Source organism: Pholis gunnellus, assembly GCF_910591455.1.
Source record: "Pholis gunnellus genome assembly, chromosome: 3".
Taxonomy (NCBI): Eukaryota; Metazoa; Chordata; class Actinopteri; order Perciformes; family Pholidae; genus Pholis; species Pholis gunnellus.
In genome coordinates, this window is record NC_136529.1 from 22,661,038 (window position 1) to 22,679,188 (window position 18,151).

General features: G+C 43.4%; 1 protein-coding gene across 1 annotated transcript; it reads right to left on the reverse strand.

The window, feature by feature from the left end:
- Nucleotides 1–14,302: 14,302 nt before the first annotated feature.
- mafbb (v-maf avian musculoaponeurotic fibrosarcoma oncogene homolog Bb) lies at nt 14,303–16,170 on the reverse strand. The gene has a single exon (XM_079183969.1). It carries the CDS (start codon nt 15,854–15,856, stop codon nt 14,894–14,896), a length of 963 nt encoding a protein of 320 aa, XP_079040095.1. The 5' UTR covers nt 15,857–16,170; the 3' UTR covers nt 14,303–14,893.
- Between the last annotated feature and the right edge of the window lie 1,981 nt (nt 16,171–18,151).

Sequence of the window (18,151 nt, forward strand, 5' to 3'; positions counted from 1 at the left end):
TGGGTGTGTGAGTCAGACACAGTGACATGCTCGGACGTTCAGTTTGCACAACAGTCAGTCACTTCCTGCGTTTTAATGCTGACGCCAGGCCGCAGTTAGGCTAATGCAGGTGGAAGGTATTGTTGATAGGCTCTTTGTGCTATACTGCATGTTGAGCTTTAACACGCTGTCCAGCAGAAGCCTTGCCGCTATTTTTAGACGGGTACAGCTGCTCCTTAGCACCCACCCTTAAACCAGCCATTCAACAGAGATTTATGGCACGAGCCCATGAGAAACAGCTGTAGTGTCTTCGCCACTTGCTTGTGTAAGCTGAGGTTTATTAAGAATCTAATTTATTTTGTATATTACGGTGCCTAGTATTAAGAAGAGCTGACACCGGTATTAAATGTATCAGCAAGTGGGATGCCTCACGCAGTTGAACGTTTAAACCACAAGTCTGGAGCGTCCGGTGCTGCAACGATGAGTCAGACTCTGGTTACAACGCCACCTGGGTCCAACACAAGTTCAACACTTGTGGTGGGCTGCTCCACCACAACACCATGTGTCCCTGCATGTTAGCTCAGCATTCTGTACGTACATCTGAAAAACAACTATATAGTTTGTCCCTGATGAAGGTGACTCTGTGTTTGCTCATACGTCCCTGATGAGGACAGAGAAAAGATTCCGGGGACTTTGTGTTTTGTACAAAAAAACAAACACAGATTTGTCATTTCTTTTTGAAAATGTGAGCTTTACTGCGCCCTTGATACTGTACCTACAGTCCAGTTCACCACAGCCTCGGTCTAATCAGGATTGTCACATGATTATACTCGTGTGAATTGGCAGGAAACTGCTGTGGAGCTACAGTAGGCAGAGGAATTGGCTTTATGAGAGAGAGAGAGAGAGAGTGTGTGTGTGTGTGTGTGTGTGTGTGTGTGTGTGTGTGTTGGGGATGGGCACTAAATACGCAGCTCCCTCAACCACACACTAGCAGCTTAGCTTAAGTTTAGCTTATCACTGTCAGTTTGTTGTCTCCATTATTCAAAAGGACACCTTATCAGCCAGGGCGACTCGTATTAGCCTTCTCCACTGTGCGCTCCACACAATGATGTTCTACACTGTTCCACATTAACTCTGGTGTCTATTTCAGCAGCTCTCTATCCATTTATTGATGCATGTCTTTCATTGATCCCGGCATTGATTTGTCATGCAATCCATTACCCATCTGTCTGTTTCAGCTGGCTTTTAAATGATCCGTCAGATTGAGCTATTAAGGGGAGTAGTGGGGAAGTCCAAAGGTTGGTGATACATTCAGGGAGAGAGGGGTGCTCTGTGTGTGTCTGTGTGCGTTTGAGGGTTGGGTATAGGTATATTGTCAGGCATTTAGAAGTGTGGAGTGATTTGATATTTACACAACTGTAGCACTGAGTGTGAATCTCATAAACAGTACTGATTATTGAGTAAAAAACAGGGCTTGCTTTTGAACCTCAACACTTTTTTTTTTTAGCAATAACCAGAATCTCTCTGTTGCACAGATTATATAAAAATATCAAGTACCAATTTGTCTCAGTGAATTCAACTTAAGTTAGTTGATTTGTGCTCTTGTTTACTAGGCTTTATTGCTTAAATGTTATGTACGGGCGAATTAAAGAAACCAAGAATTAACCAATTATCAAAAACAAAACTGACATGAAATATCCAGTCATTTTCACAATAGTGACGGTTCCTGTTTTGTTTTTAACAAAGGTCTTGTGTCTCCGTTTGTGTTTTTACAACATTTAGCATCTGTGAAATTTAGATTATTTTTTAAAATAACAAAAAGTGTTTTAGAAATTAGTCAAAACAAGGTATAAACACATAAATATTTTGGTATTGGTACCAACACTCTGGTATTGTATTGACACTAAAAGCAAACTAAAATGTTCTAATGCTAACTATAGCCTCAGTTTGGAAGTGGTTGTGATTTTCCTGTTTTAAATCACTATAAAGGAAGAGTCTAACATTTTGAAAAATATGCTTAATCACTTTCTTGCTGAGAGAAACATGAGAAAATTGATACAACTGAAGTTACAGTGAAGAGATGGTTAGCTTAGATTAGCATAGCTTAGAATAAGATAGAGGAAAGTGAGGAAAACTCTGTCTGAAGTAAAAAAAATACAGCTACCAACATTTCTAAATGCCTTATCTTGTTTTGTTTTTTGTGTACACAAACTAAAATATGAAAACAACAATTTGTAATTTTACAGAAAGCTATTTCCCAGCCGAGCACAGTGACTTAGCTGCAGCTACGCTAATTGTCTCCTAGCTAGCTTCATACTCAATGGACAGATATGAGAGTGGGATCAATCTTCTCAACTCTCCGCAAGAACGTTTTTCTGAATATTCCTTCAATTTAAATGGTCCTCTATGGTTTGAAGAAATTGTACGGGCCCGAAGCTCATGAAAACCTTTCTGAGTTCAGTTGGATAAACTTAAAATCGCTTGGTCATCACGCTAAAAGGTTTAGGTTCGGTTGGGTTTATTAGTTCCTGAAAAGTTGACATTTTGGAGGTTTTTACCTGACAACAACGATATTTAGGAAAAACACATCCTTTATGCATTCTCCCTTAAAGTTCTGGGAATACATTTTCGGGGATTTTCTTTACACGGACAAAGTGTTCTCAAATGTTTGATGTTTCTTACTTTTTTTTAATTATGGTCTGGGTCTTTCAGGGTAACACTTTAATCTTCCTGTAAGAACACACTTTGAGGAAACAAAGAAAATGCCACCAGCCAAACATAGATGTGGGGGGCTAAGATGGGGGCTGTTCCAGATTGAGATGCAAGATGGATTCATATATATTCATGAATTCAGTCAGAAAAGTCAAACGGAAGCAGTATGATAATCTTGCAGTAATTGCATTTTTCCCTCCAACTGTTTTTGGCAGAGCTGAGAGCCACTTTCAGAGACATGCGATGGAATACAGTCTCAAACAGCGGTGAACAGTGGATACACTCTGACCCGGTACCTAAGGTCAGTCTATCCACAGCGGGGTCAAGTGGTGGTTATGACAAATCCATTGGATTCATGGGTAATGGGATGGCTATCATTAGTGCTTGGATAGTCAATTATATGTTTAATTAAGCAAGACAGACATCAGATAATTGAACTATTGACTGGTCTCTCCGAGTCACATTTGTCTTCTGATTCAGGGAGTCATAGCACAATTTCTTTGGAGGCATGAAATCCTGATGAAAGAGGAAATCAAATCTGGCCCTTTCATTTACTCGACAGATTCATTTGATGTCCTGACCTCTGACTGAGGAACTTTTTAATTTTCTGACTGTGCACTCTTTCTCTTCCGGGCCTCAGGAAATGCCTTACAAAAAAAAAAGAAACATCCAAAGGACCATATTTCAAACTATCAAGCCTTTTTTTTTTCATACATGTCAGTCTGCTGTCAGCAGCCGTCTGAAAAGTGCTGACATTGCTGCCCTCCTGTCCGGCAGCCCGCTCCCTCTGTGTGAACTTGGATTTAGCTCAAGGGTATAGCCACCCTGCTAATGTGATGTAGCTCCAAGAAGGAAACAAATTGGCCTGACGTCTCATACGCTGCCTTGTCTTGATTGTGTGATGGCTTCCACTGCTAATGTGTTACGATGGGTAGACCTGCACGGGGAGGGAGACGGGTTTGTGTGTGTGTTACAGAGAGAGAGAAAGAGAGCGAGAGCGAGAGCGAGAGGGAGGGAGGGAGGGAGGGAGTGAGAGGGAGGGAGGGAGGGAGGGAGAGAGGGAGGGTGGGTGGGGGAAGGGCCTCAGTCTGCAAGATCAGCACAAGTGGAATTGCATTGATTCAGTTAACTGCAGAGTTGGAGCGTGATGTGGAATTCTGTTTATCAAGGGTGGAGTTTACACGTAGGCTCCATTTTGATCTTATTCTCTACATCGCATTCATTATCAGTCCCTGCTTTCTTACTTTCAGCAATAAAATGTAATATCACCTTTATACATATAGCTTAGCCCCACCTGGAGTTTCATAAGCTCAACAAAATGAGCAGATGTGTGTGTTTTTTTTTGGTCTTGAATTAAATGGCCACATACTGGTTTTTCCCCAGTGTCTTTTGTACCTAAATCATAACTAGAAATGCTTGCACAGCTCCGATGTGATGATGATACTGGCAGATACACACTGTAAACAACATCATAATCTGCATTAATCTACAAGATCAGATGCAAACAACTGACATCATGTTCTGTAAATCACCAGGAAATGTGCCGCATATTCCATGTAAATACCGACTCGTGTTTTATATTCAAACCGAAGCCACTGGCCTAGAAACGACATCTGCTGAATCTTAACAAACTGCTAAATAAACATTGTACTAATTATAAGGAATAAAGCACAGAATTGTAGCTTAGTAATTGGCTGTCTCTTATGAATGAGGGGTGTTTGGTCGCTGCAAATACACAGACAATGCTGTGTGCAATTGTTAGAGGAAAGATGTGATGTATTTATTTATTAAACTGAACGTAAAATATAGTGATATAATAAATGTTTCAGATCAGACGTCTATGGCCGTCTACGTGCAGTCTGTCCATGCTTTTCAGAGGATACACGTATTGTAAATTGATCTCTTAAACATACATTTAAAATGGGCATGCTGCAGATGTATATTTTCTTTTCTCCTTTACCTCTCTTCCCCTCTCTTTCCTATCCTCAGTTCTCCGTCTAGCTGTAGGGAATTTGTCTCTAAGGGTTTATCATGACTGCCTCATATTCCCCCCCCCCCCCCCCCCCCCCCCAGTTTGTCATTTTGCTGATCCAGATGCTTTTTCATATTTCAGTATTCTTATCATCCACTGGCAGTAAGATGATCCATTTCACTTATTTCTTAGAAGTGTGACTGTAGCCTAAGTCAATATCTACAGAATGAATTCGGTGAATTGCAGAGGAGGGGCAGCTAGTTAGCGGCTGGGGTGGTAGCGGTGGTGGTACTGGTGGCGCAGGACTCTTTTTTTTTTTATCCAGAGTCAGCAAGGGTAAAATGTCAAGCATTTCTTAGGGAAGCGGCTCCATAGGATTCCATTTGAAGCTTTAATCTTAATTGAGAGCATCGCACATTGATATTCCATAGGCCTCTTTGCCCTTCGCCTCTCAGCTACTTTCATTTAGAGGACAGCCGTACTGCACTAGAGCACGGGGATTGCTTTGTCAGACAGCCAAGAGGCCAAAGGCAAGGTCAACCTCTCTTTGTAATGGTGGCTCACCGTGGCGCGAAGGCATCCCCTCTTTGATGCTGTCAGTACTTTTGTGAAACATTTCCTGGAGTCAAACTGAATGAAATGCATCGCGTTCTGACCTTATATCGGTGTGAAATATACTCATATTTCAGTTAATCATATCAGGTACGTAGCTTCACAGCTTCCTGACTTGTGGGTCTAAACAAGCCACTTCTCTCCCCCACAGCTCAAGGCCAAACAGAATGATGATTCAATGCAATTGTGGAGTAAAAAAAAAAAGAAGATATTTGCATATTTAGCAGTCGGAGAGAGTTCATCAAAGCAGCCGCAGATATTATTCAATTATGCATAAGATTATCTGAAATAATCGTTTGACTCTAACTGCGGACAGAGGAAGATATCTGTGCCCTGTCCGTGTCGGAAATCTCCCAACTTAGCGCTCCCTAGCTCACAATGGGTGCAGCAGCATCCCCTAATCCTCAAACAAAGGGGAAGGACTAACTGGCCTGGCAGATGCAGCGATAAGGCCCATGTCATCAAGTAAGGTGAGGAGAGGAGGAAGGTGCGGGACGGCAACGCTCACGCCACTCCTGTGGGAAGACTCGTCATGCTACCTTTCCAGAGGTGATGAAAACAGATGGAAATAAAGACTCATGAGACACACACACACACACACACACACACACACACACACACACACGCACACACACACACACACACACACACACACACACACAGAAGCTGTTTACAGCTGAGTGCACAGCCCCTATCCGTGGGACTGAGGACCGAGCTTGCCTCCATTTCTCATGCTCCTGCCTCAGCCCGCTGCTGACACAGATATACTGTAAAGAGATGGCAGCACAGATAGGTATGCATGTGCATGTCAAAGTAGCCCCGGGGGAGAGCCGGTCTGAAAACACAAAAGACTGAAAGGACAACGTACGATCCATGTGCCACACTTTTCTCATTAATCTCAAAACATTCATGTGACACTTTAAACTGTTTTGGGAAGCACTGCTCGAGATAACAAGTTTAAGTCTTTGCAGCAAACACAAGTGTTTCTTCTGCTGATGAAACAATGAATCAGGATTAAAGGATTAGTCCTTCAAAGATCTGTTTTACTAGCACATATGAATAACAGGTTCCTATGGACGGGGCTGTGGCCTCTGACAGATTTATCAGGTGATCAGGGCTTGATAAAGCTTCTGAGAAGCTGCTCCTATTTCAAAGTCTTCTCCACTGGTTCTGTGGGAAAGCCCAATGCTCCTGCTTTCCACTCCTTCCACCAATCAACCACAGCAGCCTTTACTAAACACCTCAGCTGCCACAGACGAATCAACACAGTTAGACTCCAGATCTATTCAGACAACAAAGCAGCTGAACTCCCTTAGCAGGACATTGGGAAAGAATCTTTAAAGAGAGGGTTCGCTTTATCACACGGATCAATAAAATCTATTCGAACCATGGCTGCGATACCTAACTATTTCCAACAAAACACAACCTACTATATTTTTAAGAGGGGACATGAGAGCATTGCCAAAAATATACATTCTTTTTATAGCAATAGATAGATAGAGCGATAGATTTCACAATCAGGGTCTGAAAATAATTACTGCCACTAAGCCATACGGGTGCTAGGAAGCTTAACAAAATGAGCAGATTCATTTTTTTGTGCGGAAAGAGGATGCACAAGGTCCACACATGAGTCAAGGCTGTTCCTCTCCTCGGGATTTAAATATAGCTTCGCTCTCCATTACCGCTGTCACTCACAGAGTTATGGTGACCTTCTGACCTCGCCTGTACAAAAGAGACTTGAAGCTGACATGCTCGCTCCGAATGTTTTTCACCAGGGCAGCCAGACGGCAGAGACACATTTCAATATCGTTTTCTTCCTCTTGGATGCTATCAGTCTGATAGTTTGTCACGGTAACGTTCAACTCATTTGGCTGATTTTGTGTCTGAGGTTTCATCTGGGCTCCAGAAGACGGTGCAAACGTGCGGGAGGCAAACAGATGACGAGTTCCCACAACATTTGGACTGTTGAATGTTTCTCAACACCTGACGTGCAGGCTAAGGTCAGAGTTTGTTGGGTTGCAGCTCAGAGGCCACCCACTTGGGTTGTTGTTGTTCAGCCTGGACATGATAGTGCTGCAGGCCGCTGCTTGACCACGTGTGGGCAGTGTGTTACTTCACACAAATCACTTTCTCTTCTCTAAAACTGAAATGCTGCTTTAAAAAAAAAAAAGTTTTACATCAGGGCAGTCGTACCAATTATTTGTTGCCTTGTAAAGGCTATAAAGACTCAGTAAACAGTAAACAATAAGCTGTATCTCATGATAAACTAGAAGGGCTCTCAGAGAGCGCAGGCCTCCGCCATGGTCGTTTACATAAGGGAAAAATAATGTGTCCAAATGTAATGTAATGTTCTTCCCATGCTATACTCCACACATACCCAAAATCTGGACGTGTAGTTTTTCCATAATTCCGTTGACAAACAAACAAACCAAACCCAAAATATAACCTCCTTTTTGGAGGTAATAATGATACGATACATAATATCAGGCCATCACTTTGGTCTAAACTGAAATATTTCAACTCATTTGCTGGAAAGAAATTTGCACAGATACTCATGTTCCTCAGTGACTTCGGTGATCCCCTGACTTTTCTCTATTGCCACCATGAGGTTGACATTTGTGGTTTTGAATGAAATGTCTCATCATTTATTGGATGGATTGCCATGTGACAGTCATGTCTCCCACAGGACGAATTATAACTTTGGTGATTCTCCGACATTCAGTCTAGTGGCGTCATCAGGTTGACATTTTTATTTGTTGCTAAACTAAGACGGTGAACATGGCAAACATTATATTTGCTAAGCATCAACATGTTAACACTGCCATTGCGAACTTGTTAGCATGCTGACAGTAGCATTTAGCGAAAAGCACCTCAAAACTGTGCCTCAGCAGTGATTAGTAGGCCTACAGCGTCACACAACCGCTGGTGTGGACTCACACTTCCTGAAAATGTAACTTAAAAGAAAATGACACGCTCAATAAGCTGCAGCACTGTGAAAGCCTGGCGTTCAGGAAAGCTGCCCGCACAGAACGCACAGGCGCACTGCTGCAGAGCATAAAACAGGCATTAGTCTTGTTATATTAAAGATTATTCACATGACTATATATATAAAAGAGCCACTCAAAGAGATGAACAGAGAATTGTCCCCCAACTCAGCGGTTGCCAAACTCCAGTTTGGGCAGAGCTAGCTAGCTAGGCTGTAGCTTCCCAAAACATAACATTACATTCATTTTAGCTGAAGTTTTTATCCAGCGTGACTTACAATAAGTGCATTCAACCATATGTAAAGTGGAAGAATCATGGAAGTCACATCAACTTCATAAAATATCCTGAATTACTTCAAGTGCTGCATTTAGAGACAACAAGAGAAAGATACTCATTTTATCACTTAAGGGCAAAGGTGCAGTGCGAACAGATGAGTTTTCAGTCTGAGACGGAAGGTTGAACTAATCCTTTAAACGGTGATAAAATGTTGGTGTTTACCGTTTGCTTCTGCTCCCCCTAAGTGGCCAAAAAAACAGATAATGCAGGTTGTCAAAGTTCAAAAGTTCTTTTCTATGTGCAACAATTAAATCACGAGAAGTTTTAATGTGTCTAACAAATGAACTCTTCTTATCACAACCTCTATAAACCTTTTTTTTTTTTTACTTGTAACCTTTCATTTCATTCTTTTGAGAAGTTCGGGTTTCTTTTTTTTTTCTGCTGTTGAATCCCAGAACAAAGTACTTCCTGTATCTTGACCACAAAAAGAACAAACAAGTACATGGGTTCACTGTAGTATAAAGGCCTGCATCCCCTTAAATAGAGTCCTTATAAGCCCTGTGTTGGCAAATCACAAGCTTCTCTCCCAGACACTCCACCCGCAGCACAAAGATGGTTGTTACTCAGTTGTTGTAGCGGAGGCTTAACATCGCCCATGATGACAAAGATGGCCAAAGAATCAAAGAATGGGCGTGTGAACGCTGTTCTGCCAAATCCTCCAGCTGCGTAGAGGACGCAGAGACGGATCCGGCTGCGCTAAAATCAGCTGAAAGGAAAAATGATATGGCTTTAAGTTCAGCATAGTGCATCTGAGAAACATGAGGGGAGAGTTATGACACAAGGGAGATGTTAACATGACACACCAGTGGGAGAGTGACACACCCAATTCCAAGGAGGCCTGTTAGACTTTACCAGAACGTATGACACCCGCAGAAACTTATGAAGAAGCGTGTTGAATGGTACTTTTCAAACCCTCTCGTCTGTTCAACCGCCTTTCCGACTCTTCACGAGAGGCTCTAACAGTATAACAGGAAAAATTCTAATTTCTTTAGGATTTTCCAACTAAACCTGATCAAGATAATATTTTATTTCTCTGGGATATCTTTTGCTATTCTTTTTGGGCCACCTTTCATTAAAACTCAGTGACATCATGCCCAAAAAAACAAAATGATCTCCTACTTTAAACCCCACCAAAAAAACAACATGCTTTGTTCTCTTTTGTTCTCTAACCGTACCAAGAACCATTTATTATTTCATCTGCAGCGCTCTTCTCAAAAACCAGTCTCCCCATTACTCTTCCTGGATGCGAGTTTGTTATATACCAGAGACATAATATGGTCCCAGAGGGCCGGATCTGCTTTCCGGGTTGTGATAAACTCGCCAGGGTGCACATACTGGTGTCTGAGCAGGAGCTGACCCTTAATCAGCGAAGTTTTGCCAACAGCAACTGAGAGCCACAATTATCTGCCCTATAGATAGGTAGGCTGTATACTGGGGGCCAGGGGCTGTGGAAAGGGAAGAGGCTGTCGGGGGGGGAAGCCTGTGTTAACCTCTGTGGCTCGTGTTTCTACTGTGCACTAATGGACGCCTGTCATCATTATGGACAGAAACAGGAGGGCGCCTGCCAGCTGCATGACCCCCATAAAACCGAACAGGAAATCCTAGCACGGAATGAAAGGAAAGGAGATTCCTTCTCTTGGTATTTTTTTTCTACTCTTCTCCTCTCTCTAATGACCCCTCATTCACTCTCTGGCCTCTTATTTACGCTGCAAAACTGCAGTGTCACTCACGAAACAGGGACGAATATGCTGGGTGTCCATCGTACGAAAGAAAGTCAAGGTGTTGAGGGCGTGGTCATCGGATTGTATCTGAAATGATCAGTCACTTCAGACGCACAGTTCGTTTACCCCTGCTGTGCATGCCAGTTAAACATCTCTGTTTTTCATCCTCTAGTAACAGACTCGGGCTGTTTTATAATGTTTCTGTCACACTGGGAGGAACCTGTATAATCATTACATACAGTGGTTCACCCTTTGCTCGCTAACTAAAGTCCATGCCTGTAATGTGACAGGACTTTGTCACACTTCTGTCAGTGATGTCCACTGGAACGTGACAAGCACTTTATCAAGGAACCTTCCTATCAGATCGCCAGGAGATGATGCACAAACATGTGAAACACAACGTCCCCAGGAAGCAAGATTCCTTATTACGGCCAATAAGATAGCAAGACAATCTTTATTGTAGTTCTGAGGCTACACATTAATCCACTCTGTTAGAGCCTGCAGAGTTCATCATGTGATAATCTAAGTCATTACCAGTAGTAACCTACAATAGTAATTACCATGGAATCTTTCACGATGTGGCAACACTGACCAAAAAAAAAAAAACCTTCTGTGTGAGAGAGCAAGAAAGCACATACACACATGATCGTCTGTATTTGCATAGGCATGTCTGCGTGTGTGTGTGTGTGTGTGTGTGTGTGCCATGTCCATGGAGACGTCTCTGTGCGTGTGTGATCGCTGCATGATTCACAGTGTCACAACCGTGCGCAGAAACGACTGGACATCCTGAGCGGAAACCACAGCCGTCGAAGCTGCGTTTTCCTGCGACATACAACCTACCACTCTCACAAAGAGTCACTTGACTGGACCCTCATATAGGAAGTGAAAGAGGAAGCCCCTCGTCCATCCTGTCCTCCATCCCAATCTCTGCTCTGCGCTTCACGTGAAGCCGCTCTTCACAGACGATCACCAGTGTGAGCCTTTGCTGTTGCAAAACATCGGGCGAAAAAACCGGCTGAGGCTGGAAAAGGCTTGCTATTGGGGGTCAAATGTCTGGTCAGTTGACATTTAGCCACAGGAGAATAGTGCCAATCATTATTGTGAGGGCAAGATTCACAGTTTGATCAACAGGGTTTGTTTAAAACAAAAGAATATTTACTCAGCTGATCAACTAACGTGCCATTTTCTATCTAATCTCTGATGGGGTTTTTTTGTGATAGATACTCAGCGTTTAGAAAGTCACGCTGGGCCAAACCAACACAGTCCACAGAAGCTGGGTATGATATCACAGATGGAAGTGGCGAGTGATGTTCGACTGTGGGGCCTGTTGGCCCTCGTGGCTCGAGGCCTCTGGCTGTGTTCATTGGTGACAGCGTACGTCGCCTGGCAGCCTGCATTCCTCTGCCTCTCCCCACACAATGGTGAGTCTCTGCAGCATTCCTCTGTCTGTGTCCGCTGTCTGAGATGCAGCCAGGCCTTGGCAAGCCCCTGCACTCAGCCAAGAGGTGGGCACCACGTTTAAGGGATTCTGATGGGACACGTTCAAGTGTTTTCACTGAACACCAGCCATCTACGGGGCGTTATTCATTGTGTTAAAGTGTGCCACGGTTACATCTAAAGTGGACATCTTAGTCACAATGTAATAAAAAGGCCTCTGCAGAAGAGGTTTTGAAATAATTTAGGAGATGATGATGCTTCCTCTTTAACCCGCTTCATCATCGCATTCTGCCTTTTTTTTTCTTCTTCCACTTCGTGCAATCGTTCCTTCTCTCCATCTGTTTTTAAAAAATGCAAGCGTGTCTATTCTAAATCGTTTTCACTGCTCTTTATCCTTCTCCAGCTATTTTGCTTTCTCTCTTGTTCTGATGCCACAGCCGTGCAGACACCTTTCCCTCCTGCTGACTCAGTAGCCAGCCTCAGGCGCTGTGGGCTCGGGGTGTTGGTGGCGGGGAGGAGGGAAGGGGGGAGGGGTAGTGTGAGGCTCCCACATCAGGCCCACCAGCCTATCACATGCGAGGGAAAAGAGCTGGCTAATCGTTTCTACAATGGCACCCTGCACACTGTCACACAGTACCACAAACCGCTCTCCTCGCCAAACACTTCTACTGTATTATTCCGCCGTTGCTTAGAAATCCTCATGTGATGTATGTAAGTGCGCAAACATACCACACGGAACAAAGAAGTGATTGAAAAACCACACCTACTAAAATGCATCAGTGCAGGCAATGTTAAACATATGCAAGTATACACAAACATGCATACCTTGCGCTTAGTTGTCTCCAATTTGCATGTGCAAATAAACCCTTACACTCGAGGTGGTTCAATCTAAAATGCTGCAGATTTTTGGAAAGGTTTTAGTTTATGTTAGGCACTCAGCGGTTTAACATTTCACCTGATTTAAGTCATTTAGAAATTACATCAAGACACGTAAAATGATGTGTATTGAAGACTAAAAAAGGAACAAAGAAATGTAACTAATTTGATAACAAATGTCCTCAATACCTATTGAGTTTCACTCTCTGCCCAGCAGTCGTCTGAGTAGGTTTACTGTTAATGTGAATATTTACGATTACACTTTTGAAATAGAGGAAAATTAAACTGTGCCTGTAAACAAAGTCTCATCTATAAGAGCCACTGATTAATGAGCCCTTCCCAATAACATTAAAATATAGAGGAGCATTATTCATTGCAATAACCATCTGGTTATTTTCAGCTACCTCCTTGGTGTTCACAAACGCACGCCTCTACGTCACGTAGTCCCAGTGCAGCGAGCCGACCTTCAGGGATTGGGTCTGTTTTCAGAAGGAAAGTGTTTTTGCACCTGTGGTTTGATTTTAGAGCTGCTCTCTCTCAACTGAGGGGTGAGGTCAAAACTGTCAGGGGTCACACACGAAAAGAGAACCTGGTTTTCCAGGTTAAAGGGTGGCGCCATTAACAGAGCCACCTGCCCAGCCGAATTCTCGCTAAGCGGGAAGAGAAAGTCTCCTCTCACGGTGAAAAACTCCCTAAATTTGTCTCTGTCTTCTCAGCACAGAGGCCATGACAGAGGTTATAAACTCAATTTACAATGTGGCCACTTATCACACATTATCACAGTGGCCTTGGTACTATTACGGTCATCCAAATATTATTGTAGTCCTGAACTGGGAATGATCTGTTGTCAGGAAATTTGCTCGACGATTTCAAAATGTAACAGGACAGACGCACACAAAAAAACAACCCCCCCAAAAAAATAAAACGAGTGCAAAAATTCCTCCGGAGCCGGCCAGAGGAGCGCCGAGCAGTGTGTGTGTGTGCCGTGGTTGCTGTTTCTCTCTTCCTCTGTTAATGAATGCAGAGGTGATCTGTTTGTGTGAGGAAGAGAGCTGAAGGGAAGCCTGATTTCCACTCCTGTTTTATCTGTGCCCCACAGCCCCTGCCAGTCAGCCCCCTGTTCTCTCACATGCCGGGGTCCCACAGGAAGCAGCACTCCATGAAGGCCAGAGGTCAGGGAAGGAGGAAAGCCACTCATCCTTTCATTCACCACCAAACCAACAGATACACAACGCTGTTACTGCGCTCCTTGTTTTGGCCGTCTTATAATAATATGATAAAAAAAAGTAGAATTTATGTATATTTAAATAAATGTATGGGGTCATAGTATAATGTTACAGTTATAGAAGAGGCAATGTTGTGTACATGTCGTCCTTCTACACTGCACACAAACTAGTTTCATTTATATATTCCTACGAGATCCTAAGAGATTTCAATATTATAATTTAATGTAGTGTGTGTTTCCTTTTGTGGATTTAGCATTTTTTTCATTGTATATTGTGAGTGTGAATTTTGAAAATGTTGTAAGCCCTCATGAGAATAAAAAATGACAGTACTAATAATTACGGTGTATCAGAAACTTGAGAGAAAACTGTGCATTTGAGGTAGCCTGAATATTTCTCTGTGTTGTTGTGGGATAGTAATTCTATCAGCAGATGAGACACAATTTGAAAAAGTCACAATAGTTTTATTGATCCATAGCAAATTAAAAACATAGTGGATGAAAAACAATTTGCATAATCATATATTATCTTAAAAAGAAAAGCAAATAAGGAAAACATCTGTCCAGCAGAATCAGCTTCATAAAAAATAACAGAAATGCCATTTAAACATAATTCTTCTTTGTATGTCGTCTATTTTAAGGAAGCATGGACACAAAATATAATTTGAGCTACAAAAACTAAGCAAAGCAAAATCACTAAAATAAAGATTGATGAGTAACTAATGCAGAAGGATTAAAGTTGTATATTAATAAAAAGGAAATATTCTCTGATTTCAAGTATGTCCTTTCAGACAAAATACAGATATGCCTGTATAGAAAAAAAACATCTCATGCATGTCCTGCATGCATGCCTTATTGTAATTTTGAGTCATAACTTGTTGCCTAGTTGTATCTATTACAATGATTTCAGCGATATCCTTTTGTCCAACATTAATTACAACTTGGTGAATCCATGGGCTTGTTTGTTTAAAAAGCAAAGCGAGCTGTCAACATAATGCCTCCCCATGGAAAAGTATCAGTTCTGCAGGAAATTTAACAAAGTCACATTAAATACTCGGGTGAGGAAGGGTTGTCACTGGTGGACCCAGTTTCGTGGTAACAGTTTGCACCGGCCAGTTTATCACATTTATTTTTGTATGCATCCCTCTCCCGCATCAGTCTGTTCAGTTCATGTTTCAGCTGCTCAACCTGTGACACCAGGCTGGTCTTTTCGTGCTCCAAAACGTGCTTCTGCTGGACGCGCTTGTAACGGCAGGACTGTGCGTAACCTCGGTTTTTCAGGGTTCGGCGCTTCTGCTTCAGACGCATCACTTCGTCCTTGCCGAGGCCTCTGAGGTGGCGATTGAGCTCCCTGACGGACATCGACACCAGCTGGTCATCTGAGAAGTGGTCGTCGGCGTTGGACAGCCGGTCGTGGCGGCTGTGGTGCGCGCCGAGGACCTGCTTGTCCTCCGGCGACTCATCAGAGTCCAAGTCATCCATGTCATCTTTGATATAAGGGTCTTGGCAGTGACTGCTGTGGATCCCTTGCATGTCGGGGTGACCCGGGAGTCCCGCGTAGTGCTGGACAGGCTCGTTGAGTTGGCCGTACCCTTCGTAGTCGGCTTGGAAATGTGGCTGCTGGTGGCCGTGGGGCACAGATGGATGTCCCTGCTGCGCCGTGGCGCCGATTAGGGCCTCCATTGCGTCCTCGGGTGTCAGACCAAAAGCTTGAGGGTACATTTGCTGAGGGTAACCCCCGTTGTTGGGTATCCAGAACTGGTCGCCCCCGGGGTTATTTCTCTGCTCGTTTGGATTGAGGTTTGGTGATGAGGGTACCGAGTTACAAGGAGTGCTGCCGGGGGTGGAGGAAACGGAGTCCGGTCTCTGGAGCTGGCTGCATGGCCCGACGAAGGAGCGGTCGATCCCCTGCATCGCCTCTTTCTTAACGCCGAACTTCATCAAGTCGAAGTCGCTGACGAAATCCATGGGGGTTTTCTGCAGTCCCAAATGCGAATCGCTCATATTAACTGGCAAGCTGGTCTCTTCAGAGAGCTCCGAATGTCCAAAGCTATTTCATACAGTCAGCGAAATCGCGCTTACTTTCGAAAAATGGCAGTAATCCCAAACTTTGCTTTCAGTTCAGAAGGGAGAGAGAGAAAAAAAACATGCGTGCGTAAAAAGCCTCCCACCGTATCAAACTCTGTGCGAGCTGGAGATTCTGCACCGCGCAGCTTGTTTGGCTTCAGTCGCCACACAATAAGTCCACCGATGACGCCAGCGGACCGGACGCACCTCTCTGCCTGCTCAGGAGAAGCGCACTTTCTTCATAAAGCTGCATTGGCATGATGTCACGCCTTCCAGGCTACACCTCCGCGCTGCTCTCCAATAAAAACCCGCTGAGCAGGCTGATTTGCATAAGAGCTGCTACGAGCCTGTCCCTCCCCCCAACGGGCTGTTCGTGATGATCATTTGACCAAAACCTATAAATGTCTGCACAGCGGAACACCATCTTCTGCAATATGTTTTTTTTTAACTGTTTGACTTGTCCTCCATTTTACATTTAGGCCTATTTATCCCACATGTTTGTTTAGATTTATCACAGTGCGTATAAGACGGTCAAATACCTTCACACCCCGGCTAGTCCAGGCAGTGCGTTTGTTGTTTTTCAAGCCAATACACTAAAACATATGGGGTCACTCTGCCTACTTCAAATGTGTACTAATATCATTTTCCTTCAGCCATCATTTGGTTTAAATGTATGAACAAATCTGTGGTGATTTATATAAGTTGTAGCAAATGCCCCATTTCACCTAAACAACAAAAAGGCTATTCAGTTGACACTATTGTGGTCGCTGTGCTCTTTAGTTAGTTCACAGGAAAACACTGACATCTGGTGGCCACGTGCATACACCACATAGTCCAATCTCTAAAAATCCACTCCTATGAAGTCTGAACCGTCACAGACTTTCATAAGAGGAACACACTGTACTTCTGCAAACTTTAGCTTATGTTTTCTATGTGAAGTAACAAATTGAGTGTTTGTTCATGCCACGGATACACGTCAAACATTTCATGTTGTTCGATCAGTTCAGATGAAAACATTTTGGAAACAATCGTCACATCACAAGGCTTTCCATCACCTTCCATGTTTTGTGTTTTCTTAAGTTGTATATATATATATATATATATATATATATATATATATGTTTGTTTTTTGATGATTTGATTTGTTTCGGGGACATTACCGGGCGCCATCGCCATCGCTGTTTTGAAAGTTACAGAGCTGAGTTCTGGATTATTTTCATAGGGTTGTGCATTTATGGAACGTGTGCACAGAGAGCACAAAACATCTGTGGCAGAGCCCTTAAACATGTGTTGATTTTCCAAAAGGTCGGCCCTGAGCCCCGGCAGCCAGAGAAGGGCAACGCATCCCACCATAAATCATAAACACCGCTGACAACAGCTCGGCAACATCTCTGGCACAACAAAAAAAAAAACGGGTATGTTCCAGGATGTGCCGTCTGTTTCGGGGACGTCACCCCTAGCGGTGTCCAGAGGGGCCACAGCTGCACATGGTATCAAAAGGGTTAAGCGACGTTCCTGCCCTGACACGACCATCACAGGCAGTGCTTACTCAAAAAGATAGTGAAAGCTTTACTGACAAGATAGAGGACTCAAGCCAAAACCAATAGAAAGTGCTGTCCAAGAACGCAGAGGTATTGTTTCAGTCAGCTTTAGTTGCTGGGAATAAAGGAAAAGAGGAGACAGTGTGACTGAGCAAGGATGGCTCAGGGACATTATGCTAAAGATAGGACGCTAACAGCTTAAGAGCACATCGCCAGCAGACACTGGGGTCACATTTCGCCGCAAAGCCACACGCAGGAAAACAGTCACACCACCTGAAAACATTTGATTTCTACACACACATATAATCAATGAAAGCCATCGTTGCAACAACAGCTCGTAGAAACAAGGCGTCACTTTATTTGCACCTGAGAACTGAGAGCTGTACGTGGTGATGGATATTAATTTGATATTAATTCTGTGTGCACACCCACCTACAAACTCAACCTCATCATAAATTAAGGTTGAGGCTGCCATTTCTATTACAAAGTATAGGCATGATTTGTATGCTGTCAGAGAGGCTGGATGCACAGATGCGCTCACATGTCAAGGCTCACTTTAGAGGACAAGCACCGTCACTGTAGCATATAGCATATTTTAAAATTTGACCTCATTACATTTCATCCAATGCGGACACATAACGGCACGTCTTCTAGGAAACTGTAACATCCGTAGACGCCCCAGATATTCCAG